The following is a 23,585-nucleotide window of genomic DNA, read 5'->3' on the forward strand; positions in this document are numbered from 1 at the left end:
GGTGTTCTATACCAAAGTACAAAATACAGCTAGAAATATAGCTGCATGGACAAGGTCCTGAGAGGCAAACAAGGTAGCAGCTCCCCAGGAGCTTGCTTATATGCACCCTCTTTGTCTCTGCGAAAGACGTGAGCTGCACCCTCTTTGTCTCTGCGAAAGACGTGTAACTTTGGATTTAAGGTGGGACGAGGCTATGGATGTAGTAGCTGCCATGCAATATCTAACACACTGTGTAGCCACCTTCTAGACCCCCCCCATATTTTTTATGTAGCTGTGCCCTTTCAGATACACTGTGTTTCCATTTGTGTAATTTTACAGGAGACTGCTGTTGCAAAGTGTTAGGAGAAAACTACTTAATAAAGTTTTGTCATTTCACCCACATGCCCCCTGCAGAGTGTGTCTTTACAGTGTTCTACTGTTTCTCAGAAGACAAAGGCTTACTGGGGAATTGATCCAGCAACGCATGTAAAAATGTGCTTTAAAATAAGTGTTTGATTCAGTGATTTGCTGAGTCAATCCCTTACTTGTTGCCTTAAAAATATTTTTTTGTTGGGATTTTTTCTTCTAACAATATACCAAGTAAAATGTCCAGTGCAATATAAAGGGTCAAAGTGTGGCACTTTTGCCTCCCCTAGACTATTTATTTTCTTCAGCCTAATTTCCACTCTCTTAGTCAATCATTGAATTACTGAATCTTAATCCAAATTATTTCTAATAATATGTCATAATCCTAGACTAGAAGTGATCTTTCTTACCTTGCTGTACAACCATTTCTCTCTTTCATTTGTTATTGATGCTTATTTTAATTACAGAATATTTATTTTTTTTCTTTCCTGTTATATTTTTATAACTTTTACCGTGTATCACATTTTTCATAATTAAAGTGTCAGGATAGTTGACTTAATAGAACATGTACTATACAATTTGTTTTATTCTGAATCAATTTTTAATGCTACAATTAAGCCCCGATCATAGAAGATATTCATGCATTGTGTGTCTTTGTTCTCTGCAGCTCCGACAGAAGCTCCCTTACATCCTCACCTAGGTAGGTGATTTGTCATTCTTATTACTAAAACTCAGAATCACTAACTTTATTATAATAAACAATCTGTAAGGTCATATGCAACTAGCCCTGGGGAATTCAAATAAAAATGAGACTCTCATAAAATGAATTTAATTATGTCTAATTCTGATTAGTTGTTTTTTCATTGTGATTTTTATTGCTGTTTGGTTATTGCCTTTGAGCCCTTGCACTGCGAGTATATCATGCTGCAGAGCTTTTCTTCCTAGCTATGTATTAGAGCATCCGTTTGCATGAGGACACGTAACCCCCAGTGTGGGACAGCACCGTCACACCAGTGCTGGGTCACTGGGAGGCAGGTTTTGTCACAGTGCACCTCTGAGGGGCACCCAGGAGCCGGGCGTTGCTTCTCCAGCTCTCCAAGCCGGGCACAGAGCACACAGCAGAGCTCCAGCCCTGCACCCACCAACCCGTGTGCAGCAATTTGATTAGTCCCGGACAGATTCTGGCATCCTTGCTTAGTTTGAATAGCAGGTGACATTTACTTCATTCATTTAATGGAAGTATTTGTAGAGAAAGGTCTGTTTAATACAAATACAGGTGCCAAAGTTCTGGAATTTGGGTTTTTTTGGTCATCATACATAAATGATACCGCAAATCTAGGGGGAAAGATGGAGTCCAAAGCTTGCAGACCAATGGTTAGAAACATTTGCGTAACATAACTCACTGTTTATATTCCTTAAATGAGCTGACCTTTACTGCCAGCTCCACTGATAGCAGCAAAGAAATTCCAATGAGCTCATGGAAATTCCAATGAGCTCATGGACTTTTGCTTACGAGTTATCAGAATGAACCGCCTGACTACTAGAAGCGTAGTGCACTCGCTAGGACATCTCATCCCTCCTTGTGCCAGTGTTTCCAAAATCTGGATTCGGAGGGATTTTTTTCTGAACATTCAGAACAACCAACAATTTGGAGCAAAAGTTCTTAAAACATTTAGTATGTACTTGATGACTGCATCTTTTCATAGCCATCACACTTTGGTGATAGATTGGGAGACTTCTTAATTTTATGTTGTATTATGATCCAGAGTAAGCAAAAAAACCTGTAACTGAGAAAACCCTGCTTTTGTAACTAGCAGACTTTAAAAAGCCGATTTCCTCATTTTAAAATGCATTACTTTAGCTCTAGGTAAGGCAACACTTAGAAAGCACTGGATGATTGCACTGGATTTTTTTTCATACAGTGCTTTCTTTTCTTTGTAGCTGAAATGCACAGTGACAGCATTATCCTACGAGATGACTTTGACTCTTACCATCAGCAAGAATTGAACCCTACCATGTGGTGAGTTTCAGTCTTCTGCTTTCCTTTGTACTCATTTGAGCAAATTAAAACATTTTGGTCATTATAGTGAAGTATTTGTATTATATTATTTCCTAGATACCTCCACTCACATTGGTGTAAGCTGTAAGTCTTTGTTCCATTGGGACCTAATATATTAGTTTATTAATTAATTGATTAATTAATGAATGACTGAGAAATTCTAAGCCCATTGAAGTGAGTGACAAATTCTCATTGACTTCAAATTTTGAATTAACCCAAAAATAGAAAGGAGTAGAGCTGAGCTCAGTGAATGTTTTTGTATGAAGATTTTGATTTCTTGAAATCATAGCTTTTCATGGAAAAGGTGATGAATTTCAATAATTAAACTTTGCTTTTTCAATTATTTTTTTTTCTTTCATGTTCATGTAGTACATATTTCTGTAGAAGCTAACTATAGTAAAAACTCCTCCTAAACTGAAATAAAATGTTTCCAAATCATTGAAAAGAAAAATTAACTGGAATTAAATACCTCCATCTAGTTTTCAGCTGCTGAAAATGTTTAAGGTTGATTTTTTTCTCTTTTTGTGAAAGGCAAAATTTTTCAAAATTTTTGTAATGTATAGGAAGGAAAACCCTTCCCTTCCCAGCTCTATACAGCAACTCCCAATTGCTAGGTTTTTCTGTTCAGTGGGATTCCTGAGTAGGGTCATTCACGTTATCACAGTCTACATCTGAAACAGCAAGCACAGGTTGTTATCATTCTTTAACCAGTAGATGCTGTTGGCGAATCTCGGGACTCCACGTGCATAATTAGGCAAGTACAATTTAGAACAGGTCAGGCAGAAGCGCTATTAACTATGATCATAGTGCGGGAGCACTGGGACAGCATCTCCCCCTCTGCTCCTCCGTTCTCTGCCAAGTGATTGCAGAGACCCAACCCATACACTGTTTCAGAAAACGAGGGAAGATGTGAGGAAAAACAATCATTTCAATGTTAATAAACCTAAGTATCCATCCCTGGGAGGGATGGACTCCTTAAGTTGCTGCCACTGTTCTAAGGACTCCAACAGCAAATAACAGGAGAATATGGAGAGATGGCTGTTGGCGGAGGTTAATAAACTAAGTATCCATCCCTGGGAGGGATGGACTCCTTAAGTTGCTGCCACTGTTCTAAGGACTCCAACAGCAAATAACAGGAGAATATGGAGAGATGGCTGTTGGCGGAGCCTATAGGAGTGGCACACGCAGTGTTACCTTAGCTTAGAAGTGGGGAGTTAGAAACAGTCACAGACTGTTAGCTTTTAGTCAAAAGGAATGTTCTTTTAGCAAAGATAATGCTTAGCCAGACCTCTCAATCTTAAATATTAATAATTTCACCACCACAGTGATCACAGTGATAGAGTATCGTTTCATATGATATATGTATGTATGTCACAAAAGAGAAAGTTATAGGTCTATTATGGTACAAAACTGATTCTATTCTGTATAGTGAATATTTCTACTGGTCATGCTATACCCAGATAAACACATCTATCGGTCTTAACATGAAGTTTTGAAGGTTGGAGTCTCCTTTTTTTATACGAGATTGTTACTGAGTTTTCTATTCCTTCCAATCCTATTTCATAAATATAACTAATTTTATTGATTTAATTCATACAAGACACAGAAATATTTTACTGGGTTAGTTTATCTTGTTCAAATAAATTCTTAACAGGCATTTTAGCAGTTACCTGCATTTGTTAGCTAGGAATACATATGTTCTGTGAAATCTGACTTCATTTTCCTTTTTATTAAGGCCTGTCACAGTTTTCCATCTGTGCAGGTCTTTCACAGTTTCACCATCTTATGTAAAAAGTTTGTGGTTTATGGAATTTTATGGATATTTTTCTTTTGCACATACTTATTGTAATACTTTTTAATATGTGCCTACTATTTTTCCTCCTTTTGTTCCTTTTGTATCATCTCTTTGAATGTTTTTCTGGACAGATGCATCAAGGACCTGGAACACTATAATATAAAAAAACCCTCTTTCTTTATGGAAATGAATAGATCAAGGACTCTTAATGGGTTACAGAATAGTTGCCAAGGTAGATAGCTTTAGCAGCAGTGTGTTAAATGGACTTGAGTGGAAAGAAATGAGAGGAGGCATTATTTCCCCGCAGATGTCTCATAACTCACAGAGGGCCTGTCTGTTGGGAGCCTCCATAATTTATTTATCCATTGCTCTCTTATCTTTAAATTCATCCTTGCTTTATAGAAGTCTCAACAGCGAAATTTCGGACTAAAAGAGCCCCCAGTCTCCTGCTCCTTTTGTCCTCAAGATTTGGATTCGGTCCCCCTGGAATAACCTTGACCCACCTTGGTTGGTAGGTCAGTGCAGAGAGGTGTGTGCTGGGAGACAGCCCCAAAACTCACTGCAAACCTGAGACAGATTTTCCTGTAATAACACCAGAAAGTCAACATCTTCAGCAACGCTAAATAGAAGTGGAGCACAAATAAAAGAAAACTGTAATGAGGTGTCATGAGCTTTTCTGCATAAAGGATTTCTACAGTAGCTCTGCCTCCAGTAAAGACCCACTTAGTGGCAGAAAGCTCATTCTCATTTGATTGTCTAGTGGGAGTTAAATCAGGGATTATTAACAGTTTACGCCATCCACCCTAAAATTGCATTTTTTCCCCTGGCAGCTGCTAAAATCCCATCTTTACCACTAACAATTGTGGTAACTGCTACAGCAGTATTTCCAGCCCTGCTCAGTCCCTGGTCTGCTGTGCTCGGAGTGTGTGGTAGCAGCTGCCTTGTGTGCAGCGATACTCCAGCACTGCCATGTCACCAGGGGCCAGTTAGACTAAGCCACTCTAATAATTTCTGAAACCATTATTTGTGTAAAAATGAGAAGAGAAGTGTTTGTATATTCCTATGATCTTTTCTTCCCAAATCCTACATAACACCAGCTTGGATGTGATTAATATTGTCCCACTCCTCCTGATCCCCTTTCTGGCATGTGCAGCTCTGGCAGAGACGTACAGTCCAAGTGCACAAGCAAAGCATTTTATAGCTTCTGTGTGTGTCTAATTTTATGAGTCCCAGCAGAGCCTGTGTGTCACTCCATCGCTGGGAGAGGCCTCACATCAAATAACTATTTTGCACAAGGGCACTGTATGATTTCGAGAGTGACTGCCTGGTTTTTATGGGTTTCTGCTCTTTCAAATGCATTAAAAGACACATCCTACCCAGCAACCATCTGTTTCTTCGGAGGCTCAGGAGCAGGGAAGAAGTGGCTACGAGTGTTTCTGGAGCTGCAAGGGGAGGAGAAAGGGAAGGTTGGGAAGGGGGTCTTTGTAAACAGAACAATTGCAGCATCTGGGAATGGGTTCCTGACCTAAATCACAGTCTGGTGATTGAAAGAAAAGAGGAGACACTGCTGAATTGGGAAAGGACAAGGAGAGGAGGAGGCAGCAGGAGAGGACACATAAGGAGAGGGAAGCAGGAAGGAATTCTGCCCTGGGAATGCAGGAATGGGAGCATGTCCCATCTCTCTCATTTTCTTGGGACTCAACCACCATGAGGATTTTCTTGTGTGGTGTGTCCAACTAACTTTTATATTCTTTTTTTTCCAGCGTGCAATCATGTCAGAATATGATTCTTTCCAAAGTCCCCAACCCATAGGCACAAGCCTGCTTACTTAAGCAAAGATTTCCTCATTTCTTGGGTCTCATTTGCCGCCAACTTTACAAAGATGTCTTTGGCCTGTGAAACAAATATGCTTCACACATTCATAAACGTCCAATGTATTTTATGTCTAACGTACTAGCTGTGGAAGTTAGGGTAGGTAAGTGATTCCTGCTCCATGGTAAAGGTAGCACCAATGGCCATGCTAAGTGGTTCACAGCCGACTTGTGGAACTAGTTAGACAGTAATGTTTAGTGCATTTTTCAATGAAAAGTCTAATAGTACAGGTGATTGGTGGTCCATGAGACTTGCTGAAAACTGGCAGGAGTGTGTTAGTTCAGAAAGCTCAGGAACCATGGAAGTAATTGATTTCCTCTGTAGGGAAAGGGAATCTGCACCTTGTGCTACTTGCCAGGGAAGGGCCAGGGAACAGCTGGATGAGAAGAGGTCCAATATGGGCAGTATCTGGAAGACTGTCTAGGTTGTTGAGTACCTGTTTCTGTGACCATCTTGCCTCCATGTAACCTCATAAAATTGGAGACGAGAGTATATAAAAGGTGTTATATAAGAACTAAACCAGGCCAAATAAGAACAAATCTAGAAAAAATATTCTGTTTAATCCTATGATAAATGATTTAATGTTGAGACAAAAAGGGGGGAAAAAGGAGATGCATAAATTAGTAAAGAAGAGATGTTGTCATTAATGTACGTTTCTGTATAAAACACTTTGTTTTGACAGTAAGGCTGTAGACAACAGGGAATTCAGTACATTTAAAAGAGAAAGACTCTGTACAGAAGCTTGTTGCTGGCTAAACTCTCCTTCCCAACTTGATGCCATGTTTCATCTCAAAGCCTATCAGCACTCCAAACAGCAATCACTTACAGAAGACATACTCTTCAAAGATGACATGAAGAAAAGCTGAGCATGTAAAATCAATCAATAAGAAACAGGTTCTACCACTTCTTCATGGCATATGAGAAATGGAGAGGTACAGTGATATTTCCAGTGGCAAAGAGGTGGAGAAAAGCTTTGTGACAGGAGAGAGAGAAGTCCTAAAGTGGTTTCCAAATTGCACTAAAACTGTGGGATTAAATTTCAGAAAGATTTATGTTCAAAAATCTCTTGGCAGCTTGAGATGTTTATCTTCTTTATAGTCCAGACATCACAAAAGACATCAGTCAATACAATATCCACAAACTCGGGTATTGTAGAGGGAAAAGAGATGACAAATAGGGATGAGGAAACAGCAGATGTTTCCCCTTCAGCAAAGTGAAGAACAATAGCAGAGAGAGGTGGAGGAGTCTCAGCCAGAGATGAGAGTGATGGCAGGTCTGCAGAGAAGACATCTAGATGAATACGACACAACGTCCACAGTGGCAGCGAGTATTAGCTGTGAAGAGAAAGTTGAAGTGATTTTAACATGCTAAGATTTTAGACCAGCCAGATGAGAAAGATAATGTAAAAAGCTGCACCCAGCCAGGGCAATTAATACTGTCTCCTGTTTGTATAAATGGAAAAGAAATTAACCTTCCTGTCTGCACCAGGAAAGGAGTAAATTGGGTCATTTCTAAACACGTAATACTATGACGATGATCTGAGGAACAACAGATCAATTATCTTGCTCTTCATGCATTCCTGTCAAGCTAGTGAGCAATTTATTGTCAGAGATAATGCATTTCAAAGAGTGCACAAAGGTTTGAATCAGGATTACCAACAGCCATCCAATTTCTTATGAGAAGAGTCATCCTAGAAAAGACGAGTGATAATGAAACAGCTGTATTAGGACAGTGTTTCTGGATTTCCAGACAGTATTTCATACACCGCATTACAGAAGCAAAATAGATGAGCAGCTGAATCACTTTGTATTTATTGAAATATGAGAATTACAAAATTAAAATATCCCTTGGATTATGTAGCCTGACCTTTCACGAGGGACTAAGTGGTCCCTACATAGTATTCATGGGCAAAGCTTTTCTGCTGTATCTGTCTCTCCCTGCACATACCAGGAATTCAGGCATATACTCTGCTATAAAACTCCGAAATGTAGGGGCAGATAATCATAAACAGCCAGAATCCTACAGAAATCCAGGTATTCTTCTAGTTCCTGTCCCTCTGTTCTTCAATTATCAGAGTTTAGGGATCAAGTGAAATTTAGATAGCGACAAAACACGTCCTCCGTGAACTCTGTTTCTGTACTGTCTCTTAAACTACAGTTTCGTTCACTCACACACTTTCTTCTTGCCTTATATTGAGAAATAAAATTATGGGCCAACTGTGGCTCCTAGAAGTAAATATTAACTCATGGAAGTGGATAGGAACTACATTACTTTATTACAGGATTCAATTTTTCTGCTTAAATTCAAAATCCTAAATGCCATCAGTGTGAATTGCTAAATGACTTTATTGACATGATCATACAGGAAAAAAACTCAAGGATTTTTTATGTCTGACTTTGTTTTGGGAGGTGGAGCTGAAACTGACCTTTGATAAAATCTCAGAATAAGGGAGAGATTTGGAAAGTGGGAATAAGGCATTGATATTTGTCTTCTGTAATGGACTTGGGCATAAGAAAGCCAGCCCTGTGCTGAATTCACCCAGGACCAACTGGAGAGACCCAAAATAACAAGTGCAATCAATTATTCACCACATCTATGCATCTGAAAACCTAACATCTATCGCTCAGCAGAGCTTAGCACTCACAGACCTGCAGGGTATTGTGCAGGGTATTGTATGCCACCCAGAGTTAACCCATTCTGCCAAAAGCTACCCACACTTTGCTGCCCTGGGAAGCCAAGGGAGTAGTAAGGAGCCCCAGTCTGCTGCGGGAGCAGACCGGGAGGTAGCTCCATTTAGTTAAATGCGTACTTACTTACTTAATTAATTAATTTAAACATTATTTCTAATCACTACCTGGGTTCACAGCAGCCCATCCTCCCTTGCTCAGACCTTTTGGATGCATGGCCTCTGCAGGGAAAAGCTGTCCCAGCCCCATGGTGTAGCTGACAATGCTACCTGCCTCTTCCTCGCAATGCAGCTGGAGATTTCATTTGTCCTGTGCAGGACCATGGTGGGCTGATGGTTTTCAGATACTCAAGAATAGAAAAATCCTGCTCCAAGCAGTTTACAGAAAGACTTGCAGAGGTTTAACACAACACTTATTAATGAAAAGACAAACAAGCAACAGGAAATTGGGAAAAGATGTGAAAAAAACCCAAGGAAATTTGTATAGGAATCAACTATACATTGATAGTATGTATCAGTTATCTATGATCAACTATGATCATAGATCATCATATATGTTGTCAGCAAGTCCCTATCTCCTTGGGATTTCTTCCTTTCCATCCAATTTCCTGTGAGATCTGCCATCCAGAAAGTAGCCGGAGAATGAAAAGATAGAAGAAAACCAAACCTTTGCATGCTACTGAACTACATCTGGGCTGCGTATATGGGAATGTGTATTTTGGTGACATTATACATCAGAAAGGGTGGCCAAGTCCGAGGCACTCTGTGTGAGAGAAACCAAAGAAAAAACTGCCTAAACACTCCTTACCTAAGTCCATTGCACTTAAAACTCTAAAAATACCAGTTATCAAACTACAGACAAAAATCAACAAGAAATAAGAAGGTTTGGAGTGAGTTCACCCTTGCTTACAATGGAGTTGCTCTGGGAGCAAATGTTTGCCTGTAGGTTTGATGTTAAAGCTGAGCTTTGGATGCCCGAAGGCAATGTTGGTCAGCCCCATTGCAGACAGTTTGTCAGGGGCTAGGAGCATCTCCAAAATTTTTGGAAGATCTGCTGCTCATGCCAAGAGCCGATACCCTGATCCTTGAAGGTGAGGGAGAGGGCTCTTCCCCTCTGCTCTGCTTTCAGGCTACCCACAAAGTCCTTCATATTAGTTAAGAAATATCAGGAGAGGTGCAATTAGTTGGCTTAGCAGCACTTACCAGCGTCCCTGAGATTTTCTTCATATTTTTTCCCCTAAAAGGTGAACAGAGTGGCAACTCTGTGTTACTAGGAATATGGGATATGACAAAAACAAATAGAAAGCAGCAGTAGGACCTGTGTTACAGCAGCTGGGCTGTAGGAGCCTCTTGGTGCCCAGTTTCGGGTAGGGTCTGCAGCCTCGAGTCTGCCTTTGGGGTAAATAACCCTGCGGGCTGGAGGGGTGCTGATCCTAACCCCTTCTCCTGAGCTGTTCTGTACGGTAGCTCCGTGATGGTGGGTTTACATATGGTATATCAAATGTGCAGTAAGGATTTTGGAAGAAGAGTAATTTCAGGGTAAATTATACATGTAAGAGTTCAGCTTGGTTTCCCATGGCATGATGTTTTGCAGTCGACAAGCAGGGACACTCCTTTTTGGGGGGACAGTGTGCAGAGAGCAAGTACTTATTTGCAAATGGCTTTTTCCAGAGGCAGCTCTAGTGCATCATACATACAGTTGCTCTTTACATTCAGCACCATGATAGCAAAACAGTCCAATCTGTTTGAGCGCCAAGATATAACGGTCTTATTTTACAGCCCGATGCAGTCTCAAACGTACGGTTTCTGATTTCCATTTTAAACACGGTGTGTTCTTCCTGCAGGTCTGAATGCAGTAACTGCGAGGTTGGAGAGCAGTGCGGTGTGATAATGCACGGCAACGCTGTCACTTTCTGTGAGCCATATGGTCCCAGAGAACTGGTAAGTGAAGGCTGGCTCATCTGCCAGGGCTGGGACTGCAGGCTGTGAATCGAGGCTGCCTCGGCTGCAGAGATGTCGGTGTGCTTTGAAAGTTTGGTGTTCAGCAGAGAGGCTCTTAAGCAAGGCAATAGGGCCATAGTAGAGCACCCCAGGAACATCCCAGTGTTTTAAACTATAGATGCTAACCAAAGGTTATTGCAATAGTTCGCAGGGGAGTCTCTTGTTCTAGTGTGCATCCAAGTTATTTAAAGTATCTATAAAAGACTGGAAAGGCAAGAAAATAGAACTGTGTTGTCAAACTGTCATCATTCCTTTTTATTTCTGACAATGAAAAAAAAAACAAGGTTCATTTTTCTTCTCTTATTTTATTAGCTGTGTCCCGTTTTTTCTTGTCGCTGTTGACAAATGTTAATTTGGTTGTAAAACATCACTTGTGAACAATGCATCTTACAGACTTAAATGCAGCCTGGAGCAAGCACCTGCCAGTCTCAGGAAAGTGTATGTAACAAACTGAGTCATGATGAAGGTGACAGAATTAATTTCACTGGGGGGTAGTTTGGTCATAAAATTGCTGTAAGAAACAACATGGTGCAATTTGCATTAACTTGGGATCATCTGGGTGTGGAAAATGAATTGAAAGATACATAACCAATGCCCACATGCTGATGCTGGGCTGCTAGCTGCAATGATATACATAAAATGAGAGTTTTGGAAAGAACTGAAAAATTAAAAGACCAACTCAAAGCCTGTGTAATTCAAAATTAATTTTCATGTTTTCAACAGTCTTCTGAGTGGTGGGAGAGGCTGATTAGAGCTATTTGAAGAGCATACATGGAAGAGGGCCATAAAACAGAAGTGGTTTTGGCCAGGCATCTTCTCTTCATTTCAGACACTGACAATTCTTTTAACAGGGTTAATTTTACAACCTTAACTGGGACCAGAACTCCACAAATGCAATGCAGATGTTGCTGGTGTGGTGACTGAAAGTCATAAACACATATAAAACTAATTCAGAGGTTTTACGGATAAAGGAGAATTTCAGTAATTTCCCTCACAGCCAGCTCCAGCGGGGGAATCCTGACAGGGATGCTAAATTGCTTCTCTGCTACTTTGAATCCTATTTGAATGTACTATGCTTCATTAACTGCCTTGAGAAGACATGCTTTGTTTTATGTCCTGTGCAAAAATGAAGTCACACCACTGGGATATTTTTCCCAAATTTTAAACTCATTTTTAGTTGCAGTATTGAGCATAGGTAGCACTCCTTGAAAAACAATCTATTTATGACATTTAGCAAACCCAGCATCCCAGCTATGAGGGTTTTGAAATGTCATTAATTAGCTGTCTTCTCCCTGCTGATATGTAATTTAGACTATCCTCAGTAATCACAAATTGGCTTCAAAATGTGGTGTTGGACTGCATTTGTCATATTACTATGTGGTAAAATAGCACTACCATGGCATCAGGAACTTGGAAAAATTTATGATGATGCCAAAGTGGTGTGATTAAATAATCAGCTGAAAAAATCATCATGCTTATAAACAGCTAGCAGTCTAATAATGAAAGTGTTTATAAATATTATGGCAGTGTTGCAGAAAAATCATATCCTTCTGAAGAAACATGCTAATGGCTTAACATCCTGGATGAGCACAGGACGGTGTCCATGCCAGAGGTCTGACCTAGTTTTATTTTTTAATATGGACATAGGTTTAAATCCCTATTTTCTTAGAACCAACTTGTTTCTGATTTTCAGTCATGTTTCAGCAATTTCACAACATAGCTCTTCCTGTCACAAATTTTAAAACCTGTTTAATTCCTCCAATCATTATGCATTTTTATTCTATCATCTTTACTATTTGAGTCCCATTCTGTCCCCACTTGAAATGGCTCTTGAAATCTCTGTTCCTGTTCATGGCTTCTATTGCCACATTATTGCTTTAAAATACTTAGTCAAGAAGAGTTGAATTTGCAAAATGTATTATATCAACAGCTGTGACAGCTGCTGGTTTGCTTCCTTGACCTTCCTCTCTTCTCCCGACTCCCAGCAGCCGCCTGTTACTGCAGGCAGAGGGTTTTTAATGCTAACTGTGTATGTCTATTGGTGAGAATTTACCACTGGCAAAATCCTGGAAGGATGTATAGCGTCAGAGATGTTGCAAGCAAAGGAAAATAGCTACTAAAGGCTCCCTACCAACCTCTCTGCAGCACCTGAACTTAGTAGCCCTTTGCAGAACTTTGCAAAAAGTTTTTAGTATGTCTAATGCTTTTTTCTAAAGCATTACTGATATGACTTACAGCATAGTCTTTTTTAAGTCTACGTGAATGCCTCCTCTGTGATAACTGATATATTTAATTTTTGGTGATATGAGCCACTGAACATTGATAAAGGGTTTTGTTTTCAAATGAGAACTTGCACAACATAATTAATCGAGTGTAAACTAATATAATAGGTACTCATAACTCAAGTCAGAAAGCACTTTATTATTTGGCATGATAAATGTGATACCTAATACTGAATTGATCCTGACAGAATGGACTTAAATAGGGTTGTGACTGTATTTTTAAAGGAGTTATGTAAATGCAGCTTCCCTGTTTTTGTTTAAAGACTAAAATTACCTGTTAGAAATATTCCAAAGATAGGAAAACTGTATTTTAAGTAAACATTATGTACATATAGTGCCAAATTTTCAGGTAGTTTTTAAAGTTGTTGTTTGAGATGAATGTAAATCCTTGGGAATTTGTCCCACTGAATCTGCCTTAGTTCACAGATCATTAATAGCTGTGATAAATTTCCTAAATTTCTATGCACCCTCCAAAAGCACATGCAGTCCTGCTATCAGCTAATCTTCAGTGCATTTCAGTGAATATTCTTTAATTCTTTATCTTTAAATTATCTTTTAATATTTATAAGAAGTTCCCCTCCGTATGTAATATGTATGTAGAAAAAAACCCAAAACACACCAAAAACTCATACCAACTCATGCAGGTCTCCATCCATTATTTTCAAAGGCATCATTTCATGCATAACTCAACTTGGTGCACAATGGCACTGGAAGAAGTACAGTCCCCTTTGCTCTTCTGCACCATCGCCTGTCTCCTCCCACTGGAGGGAGAGATGGTATCTGTACGAGCAGTGGTGGGCTGCATGGCAAACCACAGCAGAAAATGAATCCAGGTTAAAACTGACTTGCAAAAGAAAAAGACTCTTAGTTTAGCAGAAGTCAACTATTGGAGCAGATTTAACATGTAGCTACCCAAAAGCTGATGTTAGTACATGGAAGGGAATGGAGGGAGCTATCACCTAGAATTTGTTAATCATATACATTTGAATATACATTCTGAATATACATTTGCAAAGATATGGAAATTCTTTTGAAAGTCTCCAAAGACAGAAAAGCCAATACAGGGGACTGAGAGATAACATTTGTTCTGTGTCCATGGAGTCCTAAAGAACAGTCAGAAAACATCTGCATTTAGGACTAGCAGTGTCATGCAGAGATGCACAGGCTAATAAGGGACTTCAGACATGAGAGAGATCTCTCTCACCAGTTTTCATGTTTATCTGCATAGTAGATAATTAAAGAGAGTAGGAATACCTGATAGTGGAAGAATCTCTGCTTTCACTGTGTGACTCGGGGAAATTATGCAGAAATTGCACTGTTCATCATTACAAAATGCTGGTAAAATTGCCTTTGTAATACTGCCATAGTTAATGGGTGCTTGAAAGAATGCAGCATCTTCCAAGTCATTGAGTCTAATCTTTACTTGGGTGCTGGCTTTTTTAGAAAATGACAGTTTAGTGTTCATGAGCTCAAATGTTTATCTATATTTTGCCAATTACCACTTTTTTTCATTCTTATCTACTATTCCATTTCCTCTACATCATTCACTCATACAAGCAAAGCAGGAGGATCATTGAAGTCTTCCAGGTGCTCCACTTGGAGCTGCCTCCATGCAGATCCCCAGCTGAGCTCTTGTAGCCAAAGCCTGCTAGCCCCAGGACCTTGCTTCTAGGGCTGAATTTGCTCAGAAGTTTGACTTCTCTGTGGCATATGACATGGTGCATGGATGCAGATCACAAGGAGCACATCTGATGGAAGAGTCAGTCACTGCTCTCATGGGAAATGACATGAATTATTGGTGCGTAGGATCTGACATGGGAGGACAACTCCAAGGTCTTGAAATCTAGGCTACAGGCATCACTGGCGACAATATCAGATTAATTTATTTAAGGTGTTTGCTGTTCCTATTCTTCCAATTAGATGACTTCTTTTATGATTGTGTAAACTTACTGCCTGGCCAGGTCATGCCTTTTTTCCTTTTCTCTTTTGATCTAATGTTGCCATTGTCTTTCAGCTTGTACATTTTTCCTTCTTCAATGTAGCCTCTAAAATCTGCTTATGATGATAAATTATATCTTTGTTGGGTCTTTTGCTAAAGTGAATGAAGCAAACTTGGAGTCTCCTCTTTTTGGGGCGACCCTCCAGTTGGTCTTTCTGCTTGCTAAACAGTTGCAATGATTTTTCAGCTCTTTGATAAAATAACTAGATCAGGCAGTGCTTATAGGCAGGGCTTCTGCTTTGCTTGTTATGTAGCAGTATCATTAAGTCCAACTTTCAAAATGAATTGAAAATAAATAAGTGTCCTTCACAACATTCTAGTGCTTTCTACGTTATAACATTTTCAGGAAAACAGTGCTAATCTGAACTACTGAAATATGGAGGCATTGAAAGAAGGGAGAAAGAAAGGCATCAAAGGAGGGTGGTGTGCTGAATACAGAGTGAGCTGCGCGGTGCTTTCTGCCTGTTTCTAGGTCTTGGTTGGATGTCAACAGTGTGTAGATGCTACTACAAAATTTCATCATGTATGTTATGCAGCATCACCAAGGTTTTGTTTGATTTGCCATTGAAGACTTAGATTTTGTTATTCCCTCTTAATATTTCATTTTCTTATTTCAGGTTTACTTAATGTTATTTTTATTATTTATTTATGATAATTCTTGTTCTGTGCTGGGAGAAGTAAGTGAAAACCAGTCTGTATATACAGATTTATACTAAGCTGACCATAGACCACAGGGTTCACTTTTTCAATCTTCTAAACACTGGTCAAGCACCAGTGTTTCACATAAATGTGCTGAGTTTGTGGACATTAATACAGTAAAAGAAAAAAAATCCAGCTTTGACATATGATGAGATATCAATAATTGAAATGACATAACAGAAATGTCCATGATCATTCAACCTGAAAGGGTTGGCGATTAATAGTTTTATGCACCGGAGATCTAGGTATCCAGAGAGTTTCCATGCTTTCAAAGAAAAACAAGTGATGAATGTATTGTTTTGCTGATCTAACATGACCTCTCTGCTGTTTGCTTTTCTTCCTGTAGACCACCACTGGCCTTAACACAACGACTGCATCCGTCCTTCAGTTTTCCCTTGGTAAGTTTAGCTCACTCTTTCACCTGAGAAAGTGTAAAAAGTCATTGCTGCAAAGGAAAATGGCCCTCAAGTTCAGGTTTACCCTTCTGGTCAATGTTCCACTCGACATGAGGGATTAAAAAATCTTTTAAAAACTGCAGCACATTTATTCATCTCCTAATCTAGAGCTCCTAATCTAAACTTTGGAAAGGAGCAACTCCAGTAGATACTCTGATGATGGGAGGCGTAGTCATGTCTGGCTTTCGGTTTTTTTCCACTTATTTTATAACCTGACAGATAACATTATAATCTCTTGCTCTTTCTCTGAAGTGTGATTACTGTTTCTAAAAAAAGAACTTTTTTAACATTTTAAACCCTTGATATATTCCAAGTTACAGCTGGGTAGTGCTGTTTTTAACACATCTGTACAAACAGAATAGGTAGGGCAGACCAAAACGAAATGCTATTTAGTTCATATTATCAACAGCATGGCTGTATGCTGTATTACTTAGAATACCTGCTGTAAGTTATTGCACATTTTCATTGTGTAGTTGTGGCTATAAATTATGGCAGAAGTTGTGGCTTGGGCTGAGGGCAAATTGGGAACACAATTTGTTAACTCATATCTCAGTTTTCAAAATATGAAGGAAAAATGTTTTTATGATACAAATGTTTCAATAAAAAAGCAAGAAGGAAATGTAGCCTGCTTCCTCTGTGGACCTCAGGATATGTGTTTCCAAATCATATTCCTATTTTTAAAAAAGTAATTCTCCAAAAGTATCCCAGCAGGGGTGTGATTAAACTCTGGAAATCTCAGCTGGAAATAAGAGCTATCAGGTAGCTTGGCAAGCAGCTTGGTTGTTTTAATGGATCGGAAATCAAAATCCTAGAAGGCTCAGAAATACATCATTTAAATTTGTTTTTAACTGAAGTTGTTCATTTGACTATTTGAGGTCATCATCACCTGTCACCCTGCAATTGACTGCAATGTTAATAGTTTTAAGGATTGGTATCTATCCTTTTATTTTGAACTACTGTTTTTAAAAAGCCAGCAAAATGTATCCATTCCTAAACTAAATTATTGCATAAATATTGGGCACCTCCAATGAAAACCAGCCTAGAACTACCCTGCAGTTTCATTCAGCCAGTGAAAAGGGATGAGCTTACTTGATCTGCTAGGATGTGTTGCTTGCCCACAGAAGCCCTCCCACCTTTGGCTGTGCCCAAGGATAGGTGACTTTTATAATGCTACAAGTTTGTGATGATGGAGGAATTTTGCTTTTCAGGAAAATTTACAGAAATCTTCTATGGATTATTCTCACAGTGACCCAGAGTGGTTAACAGCCATATAACCTGAATGGGTTGGTAGGTAAACGTTTGCTGTCACAGCTTGGTGGCTAGTGCTTGCTGCAGGTGAACTGCAGAAGGGTGCAGGCTCCCAGAAGTTTCAAAATTAGGCTTAAGATTTCACAAGTAGCCTTTGTTCCTATGAGCTGGGGAAGGTCAAATAAAATAAGGGTAAGAACAGGCTGAGTAGGTATCCTGGTTTTGGCAGGGATAGAGTTAATTTCCTTCCTAGTAGCTGGTACAGTGCTGTGTTTTGGATTTAGGGTGAGAATAATGTTGATAACACACCGATGTTTTAGTTGTTGCTGAGCAGTGCTTACACTAGTCAAGGACTTTTCAGCTTCCCGTGCTCTACCGACTGAGAAGGCTGGAGGTGCACAAGAAGCTGGGAGGGGGCACAGCCAGGACAGCTGACCCAAACTGGCCACAGGGATATTCCACACCATACGATGTCATGCTCAGTACATAAACTGGGGGAAAGCTGGCTGGGGGGCGGTGACAGCTGCTCAGGGACTGGCTGGGCATCGGTCAGTGGGTGGTGAGCAATTGCATCGTGCATCACTTATTTTGTATATTCTTTTATCATTATTATTATTTTTTTTCCCCTTCCTTTTCTGTCCTATTAAACTGTCTTTATCTCAACCCACAAATTTTACTTTTTTTTTCACGATTCTCTCCCCCATCCCGCTGGGGGGATTGAGCGAATGGCTGTGTGGTGTTTAGGTGCCTGCTGGGTTAAACCACAACAGTAGGAAATACCCTATATGACAGGATTGTCACGAATATATGGTGAGAATACCTTAACCTGTACCAGTAGGAACCAGTAAAATCCCCAGTATGATGGAGCAGGAGAGAGGTGGATGCACATCTGAGTAAATCAAATTTCAGCCTGAAGTTCAAAATGTATCACATTTCCCCATGTGCCTATGTTAGGTTTGAAATACAGTGCAGATTGGTTTTGTAACTGATAAAAACAGGCATGAGCCGGGGGACTGCTGCTGAGCTCAGCAGTACTTGGCTTTCGAATCATAAATCTAAACTAGGCATTTGCCAGTTTCCAGCTTATTCCCAAATGTCCGATTTAATCATAACCCTATTTAGGGATTCATCCAAGGGAATTGCCTTTTTTTAAAGAATGTTTAACACTTTCTATCGATCACGGAATAGCTTAAGCTGTAATCTTTTGGGGATATCTTTATATTAAATTCGTCACCTAGCTTTAGCCACATTAAAGTGCACATCCTTTGATTTCTCTCACCACTAATTATCAGATGGAATTTTGTATTTGCAGGTATATAAGCAGATGAGGACTGGGAAATGAAGCAAAAAAATGGTCCTGATTTCACCATAAATCCCAGATCCTTTTAAACTGTGTGGTCAGGAAGGGTAACACCCTAGTGAGTTTTTCATTACTTGATATTCTGTGTAGTTTCCTTCATGTACCGCCTATTCGGTACTCTTGCCCTTTAAAGGACAACGGAGTTGAAAAGGAACACTTAAGATGAAGGCTTAATTAGGATGAAAAGGTAATTAGTAAGGCCTATTCAGCACATAGGACAACATTAATGGGCAGTATCCTTTCTGAGTGAGAGCAACTTTGCCACACAGCATTCACTCAGAGCAACCTGGAGCTGGTGGCATTGCCTTTTGATCCGGGGCAGGGGAGATGTTTACATTCATGCACTCTCTGCCCAAGTCTGTAGAAAATTTCAATTACTTCAGATGTCTTAATCATCCATGATTACATTTCTCCAAGACCAAACACTGACATGTGAAAGACAAAGTCTAGCAGTTTCCTTAATGTTCAGTGGGATTGTTAATTGAGATATTTAAAGGAATGCCTTTGGGCTTTCTCAGGCCAGAACATCTAATTCAACAGCTTGGGATTGCACGATATTGCACAAAAACCTCCGGACTCAGCTGCCACACAGTGTTAGTCTGGTGCATTAGCTGAAATATTCCCTGTTTCTCACTTCAAAGCTCAGGCTTTTCCCCTTAGCTACTTCCCTGAACTTCTCCAGGGATGAACACGATCTGTCATTCACGTAGGCCACTATGATGGAAGGTGACTCGTAGTACGGAGAGATTAGCAACTGAGCTAAGCACAGGAAGAAAGATACCCATGAAATTCCATAAGGAGAAGAGGAAAGGCTTTAAGGGAGTGATGCCAAGGCGTGAGGTGTGCAAGCAGTTCCGCTCGTGCGTTGTTCCTTGGGTGTCCTCTTCAAGCATATGCTCCCGTGGCTGTGGTGCACGTGGGCTGTGCATGCTCTGCGTGGGGCATTCAGCATTGGCAGGCTCTTTCCATCCCTCCTTCTTCCGCAGTGCCTCTCAGTCAAACACCAAGCTGAAGCTGAAGGCACTGTGATCAGTACCAACACTCAGCCTGGCCTCCAGGGCAGGCGCTCCTCAGAGCGGTGTATGTCACAACGTGAAAATTGTTAATGGAAAATATGACATTACCTTGAAATACATTGTTCCATAGCTTACATCTTAGTATTGCTAGATCACTTTTGGCTGTTAAACAATGTTTAAAAAAGGGAATAACTTGACAAGGAAATCTCCCACTCTTCGGCTTTGTTGTGTAAAACGAACACTCCTCTGAGAACAGGATGACTTTGACAGTATCATGTACTGGATAAATACAAAATGTTTGTAAGGCAGGATCCTACTTTAAAATTGCTTTCCCTTCAACTTTTATGCCATTATCACAAAGATCCTCTGTCATTACTAGGACAAATTAGCAATTCTCCCTACCTCTCCCTCATTTTCTAAAATAATCTAAACCCCCTACTATTTTGTATTAAACCAAAATTGATTAGGGAGGGAAGGGCTTTCTTTTAAGTTAAAAAATATCTTCTGAGAGGGAAAATGTCTTCAAACATTTCAAACATTTGGCACTTCAGCTCCATTTTTTAAAGAACAAGCCATCAGTCTTGCAAACAAAGAACTAACCAAAGGTCCAAAAGGTTTTTTGCTTTATTTGGAGAAAAAGCTTGGGCTTGGACTCTCACTTCCACAAAATCATGATAAAGAACTTTTGGGAAAGTTGGGTTCCCAAATCATGCAGATTTTACTTTGGGTCAGTCATTAATCCCTACTTGCAGACAACCCCAAAACTATCTTTCTAGGCAAATACATGATTTGCAATTTTTTCAATTTGATTCCAATCATAAACCATCTTTCGCTAATTGATTTTAGCTGAGTTATGGTCATTTCATATGTGTAGCATTGGCTTTGGTTTCATGCAAAAGAGAATTTGAAATGAAATGCAAAAGGTGCCACTTAATATGGTACTAAAGCAAAAAAATAATTTGCATGAACCCCTAAGAACGAAACCTCTCAGCAGCTCACTGTTATCCGTTCTGCGCACTGCTGTCTGATACACAGGGACAGCACACTTTGACAGGGATGATTTGCTTTCTTATTCATTGGGATCTTGTGATGGAATTACTACTTTTATATAAGCATCATTTAATTATCCTACAAAGGACTACAGTGAACTTGAGACAGCTAATGTAAAAAGGAAATTGTGAAAGTATGTAAAATCTTATTTAGAAATCAAGAAATGTGAGGTAAAGCTTGAAATCCATCAATGCTCATGCCCTTGCCATATCAAGAAAAGTTAACCGTAATCTTTCTTTTGTTTTATGCTCAATGCAGTCTTCTGAAATGCTTTTCTGTTAGCTTAGTAGTGATCATGCCAGAATTCCTGGCATGAAGAAAAGGATGTACAGAAAGTCTGTGACAGCTACCTTTTGTCCAGGCCTTGTCACATTTTTTATACTTCAGATTTAAAGTGACAAGACCATGGCGTCCTTGAAAAAGTTGGAGTGTATGTTCAGTGTGACAAAAGAAACATAAGAAACTCAATATGATGCAGAATAACTCTGCCTGCAATAAATAAAATAATAAAACCCTGTCCCTAAAGTTCTGGTGGGCACTGAGAGTACTCCTGAGCCGGCAAAGAAGGTGCTGCTCTCTTAGAGCATTATTTGCTGTTAACATGAAAGACTTGAAGATGCAGGTTGCATGAGCAAAGGTGATCTTCAGTGCCTGGACAACCAACAGTCTTGACACCGGAAATTCCTTAGGTGTTTTTGCTGCATGGATCATATGGTTAGTCCCTGCTATCGCTAGAAAACAGACTTGAAATGAAGAAAAACATGTATCTAGCACATCAATCTTCATTAAAAACACAGTTTTCAGTGTGGGGTTTTAGTAGTAGGTATTAATCTGGGAGAGTGCTTTGTGATTTTGCCAGATGGACTCTGTCTGTCCTCTCAGGAAAATCCCAGTAGGTATTATCCAAAAGATGGGTCACTCATGTTATGATCTGCACATCGGTCTGGAACCAGAAGCATTTAGACCTCGCCCGTAGAGTAAGAATGGCCCTTTTCTCCTGCTGCTTCTGGGGTAGCTTCTTTCACATTGTTCAGTCACTTCTCTGCCATCTGTTGCTGTTACCCCTTCTGTTGTTCCAGCTTATTTTGTCTGAACATCCATCAGACAACCAAGTTTATTAATGATTTATCTTACAATATTTAACAGGGATAAAACCTACGGGTTCCATATGGATAAAACTAATTTATTACACTCACAAGCAATACCTACCTGCAGCTTATCAATCTCCCTTAATATCCTTCTAATGGAACCCTATAGCAAGGATAAATGTGTGTATCTATTGTTTTTAATATGGTTGAAATGTTATCGTAGAAAGATTATTATTGGTATTCAACTATTCAGGACTTTTTGGTAAGGACAAAACCCCACTAATTCAGGGTGCAGAGACATTATTCAGGTGATCTTCTTTCAGTGGTCCCCCTTTTGTCCCTTTTTTCTATCTCCCCAAAAAGGAAAAAAAATGCTAACCTTTCTGTTTTTACATGCAGCTTCTGGGGTAGCTTCTTTCACATTGTTCAGTCACTTCTCTGCCATCTGTTGCTGTTACCCCTTCTGTTGTTCCAGCTTATTTTGTCTGAACATCCATCAGACAACCAAGTTTATTAATGATTTATCTTACAATATTTAACAGGGATAAAACCTACGGGTTCCATATGGATAAAACTAATTTATTACACTCACAAGCAATACCTACCTGCAGCTTATCAATCTCCCTTAATATCCTTCTAATGGAACCCTATAGCAAGGATAAATGTGTGTATCTATTGTTTTTAATATGGTTGAAATGTTATCGTAGAAAGATTATTATTGGTATTCAACTATTCAGGACTTTTTGGTAAGGACAAAACCCCACTAATTCAGGGTGCAGAGACATTATTCAGGTGATCTTCTTTCAGTGGTACCCCCTTTGTCCCTATTTTCTATCTTCCCCAAAAGGAAATAAAATGCTAAACTTTCTGCTTTTACATGCATAAATATTTCATTGACAATCTTATCGTATAATCACTAAAACCAGTAACAAAACTAGTAATTTCTCCAATCTTGTTCAACACACTTTCCACTCTTGCAACTTTATTTTCTGGTTGAGTAATCACCCCTGTCTTCACTTCAAATTTCTTGAGCTTTTTAAATCCATCAGCTGTACTTAACTGAAGAGTAATAGTATTACTTGTGATGACTTTATATTTATACTTATATTGTCATTTTTTTAAGAGGTGAGGTGCATGTGCAATGCACATACCAAGAACTTCCATGTGGCTTAGTTTATTTACACTCTGTTTTTAATGCTGGCTGATTTCACAGTCCTCCGTAAGTGTAATGGAGAAAACTATTTAAAATACACTATTGATTGCTTTTGATTAGCATATGAGTAAGGGTCATTGTTTTGGATGCAGTTCTTTGACATAACGGGTCCAAAAGGGTTTTCATGTCATGCCCTGCCTCACCCTAAGACGTCAGGTTAGTGAATCACTAATCCAGCACCCTCTATTACTCTCCCTGAACTACCAAGGCCACTAGGGTCTACATGAGAGCTGTTTTGCTCAGCAAATCCGTGGGCTAAGGGTCTCTGATGTTTGTTGAAGACAAAGCACAGGTAGTGTTTATCACCTGTAGTAAAAAAATGCAATTTTTTTTCAGGCTTAGGTTTTTTCCTTCATTTTTCTAGTGGTGATTTGACTTTGTTACCCGTGTGAGTCTTGCAGAATTAAATTATAAGAT

The 23,585-nt window shown here is 39.5% G+C and overlaps 1 protein-coding gene across 1 annotated transcript in view; it reads left to right on the forward strand.

Moving 5' to 3' along the window:
• Positions 1-23,585, forward strand: part of RELN (reelin) — a 309,109-nt gene that overhangs the window by 137,855 nt on the left and 147,669 nt on the right. The window contains exons 6-9 of the mRNA XM_009289098.2: positions 1,013-1,045; positions 2,287-2,365; positions 10,602-10,698; positions 16,085-16,136. Coding sequence (XP_009287373.1) covers positions 1,013-1,045; positions 2,287-2,365; positions 10,602-10,698; positions 16,085-16,136 — 261 coding nt within the window. The remainder of the gene's footprint in view (positions 1-1,012; positions 1,046-2,286; positions 2,366-10,601; positions 10,699-16,084; positions 16,137-23,585) is intronic.

Source organism: Aptenodytes forsteri, unplaced genomic scaffold (assembly GCF_000699145.1).
Source record: "Aptenodytes forsteri isolate BGI_AS27 unplaced genomic scaffold, ASM69914v1 Scaffold137, whole genome shotgun sequence".
NCBI classification, from domain to species: domain Eukaryota; kingdom Metazoa; phylum Chordata; class Aves; order Sphenisciformes; family Spheniscidae; genus Aptenodytes; species Aptenodytes forsteri.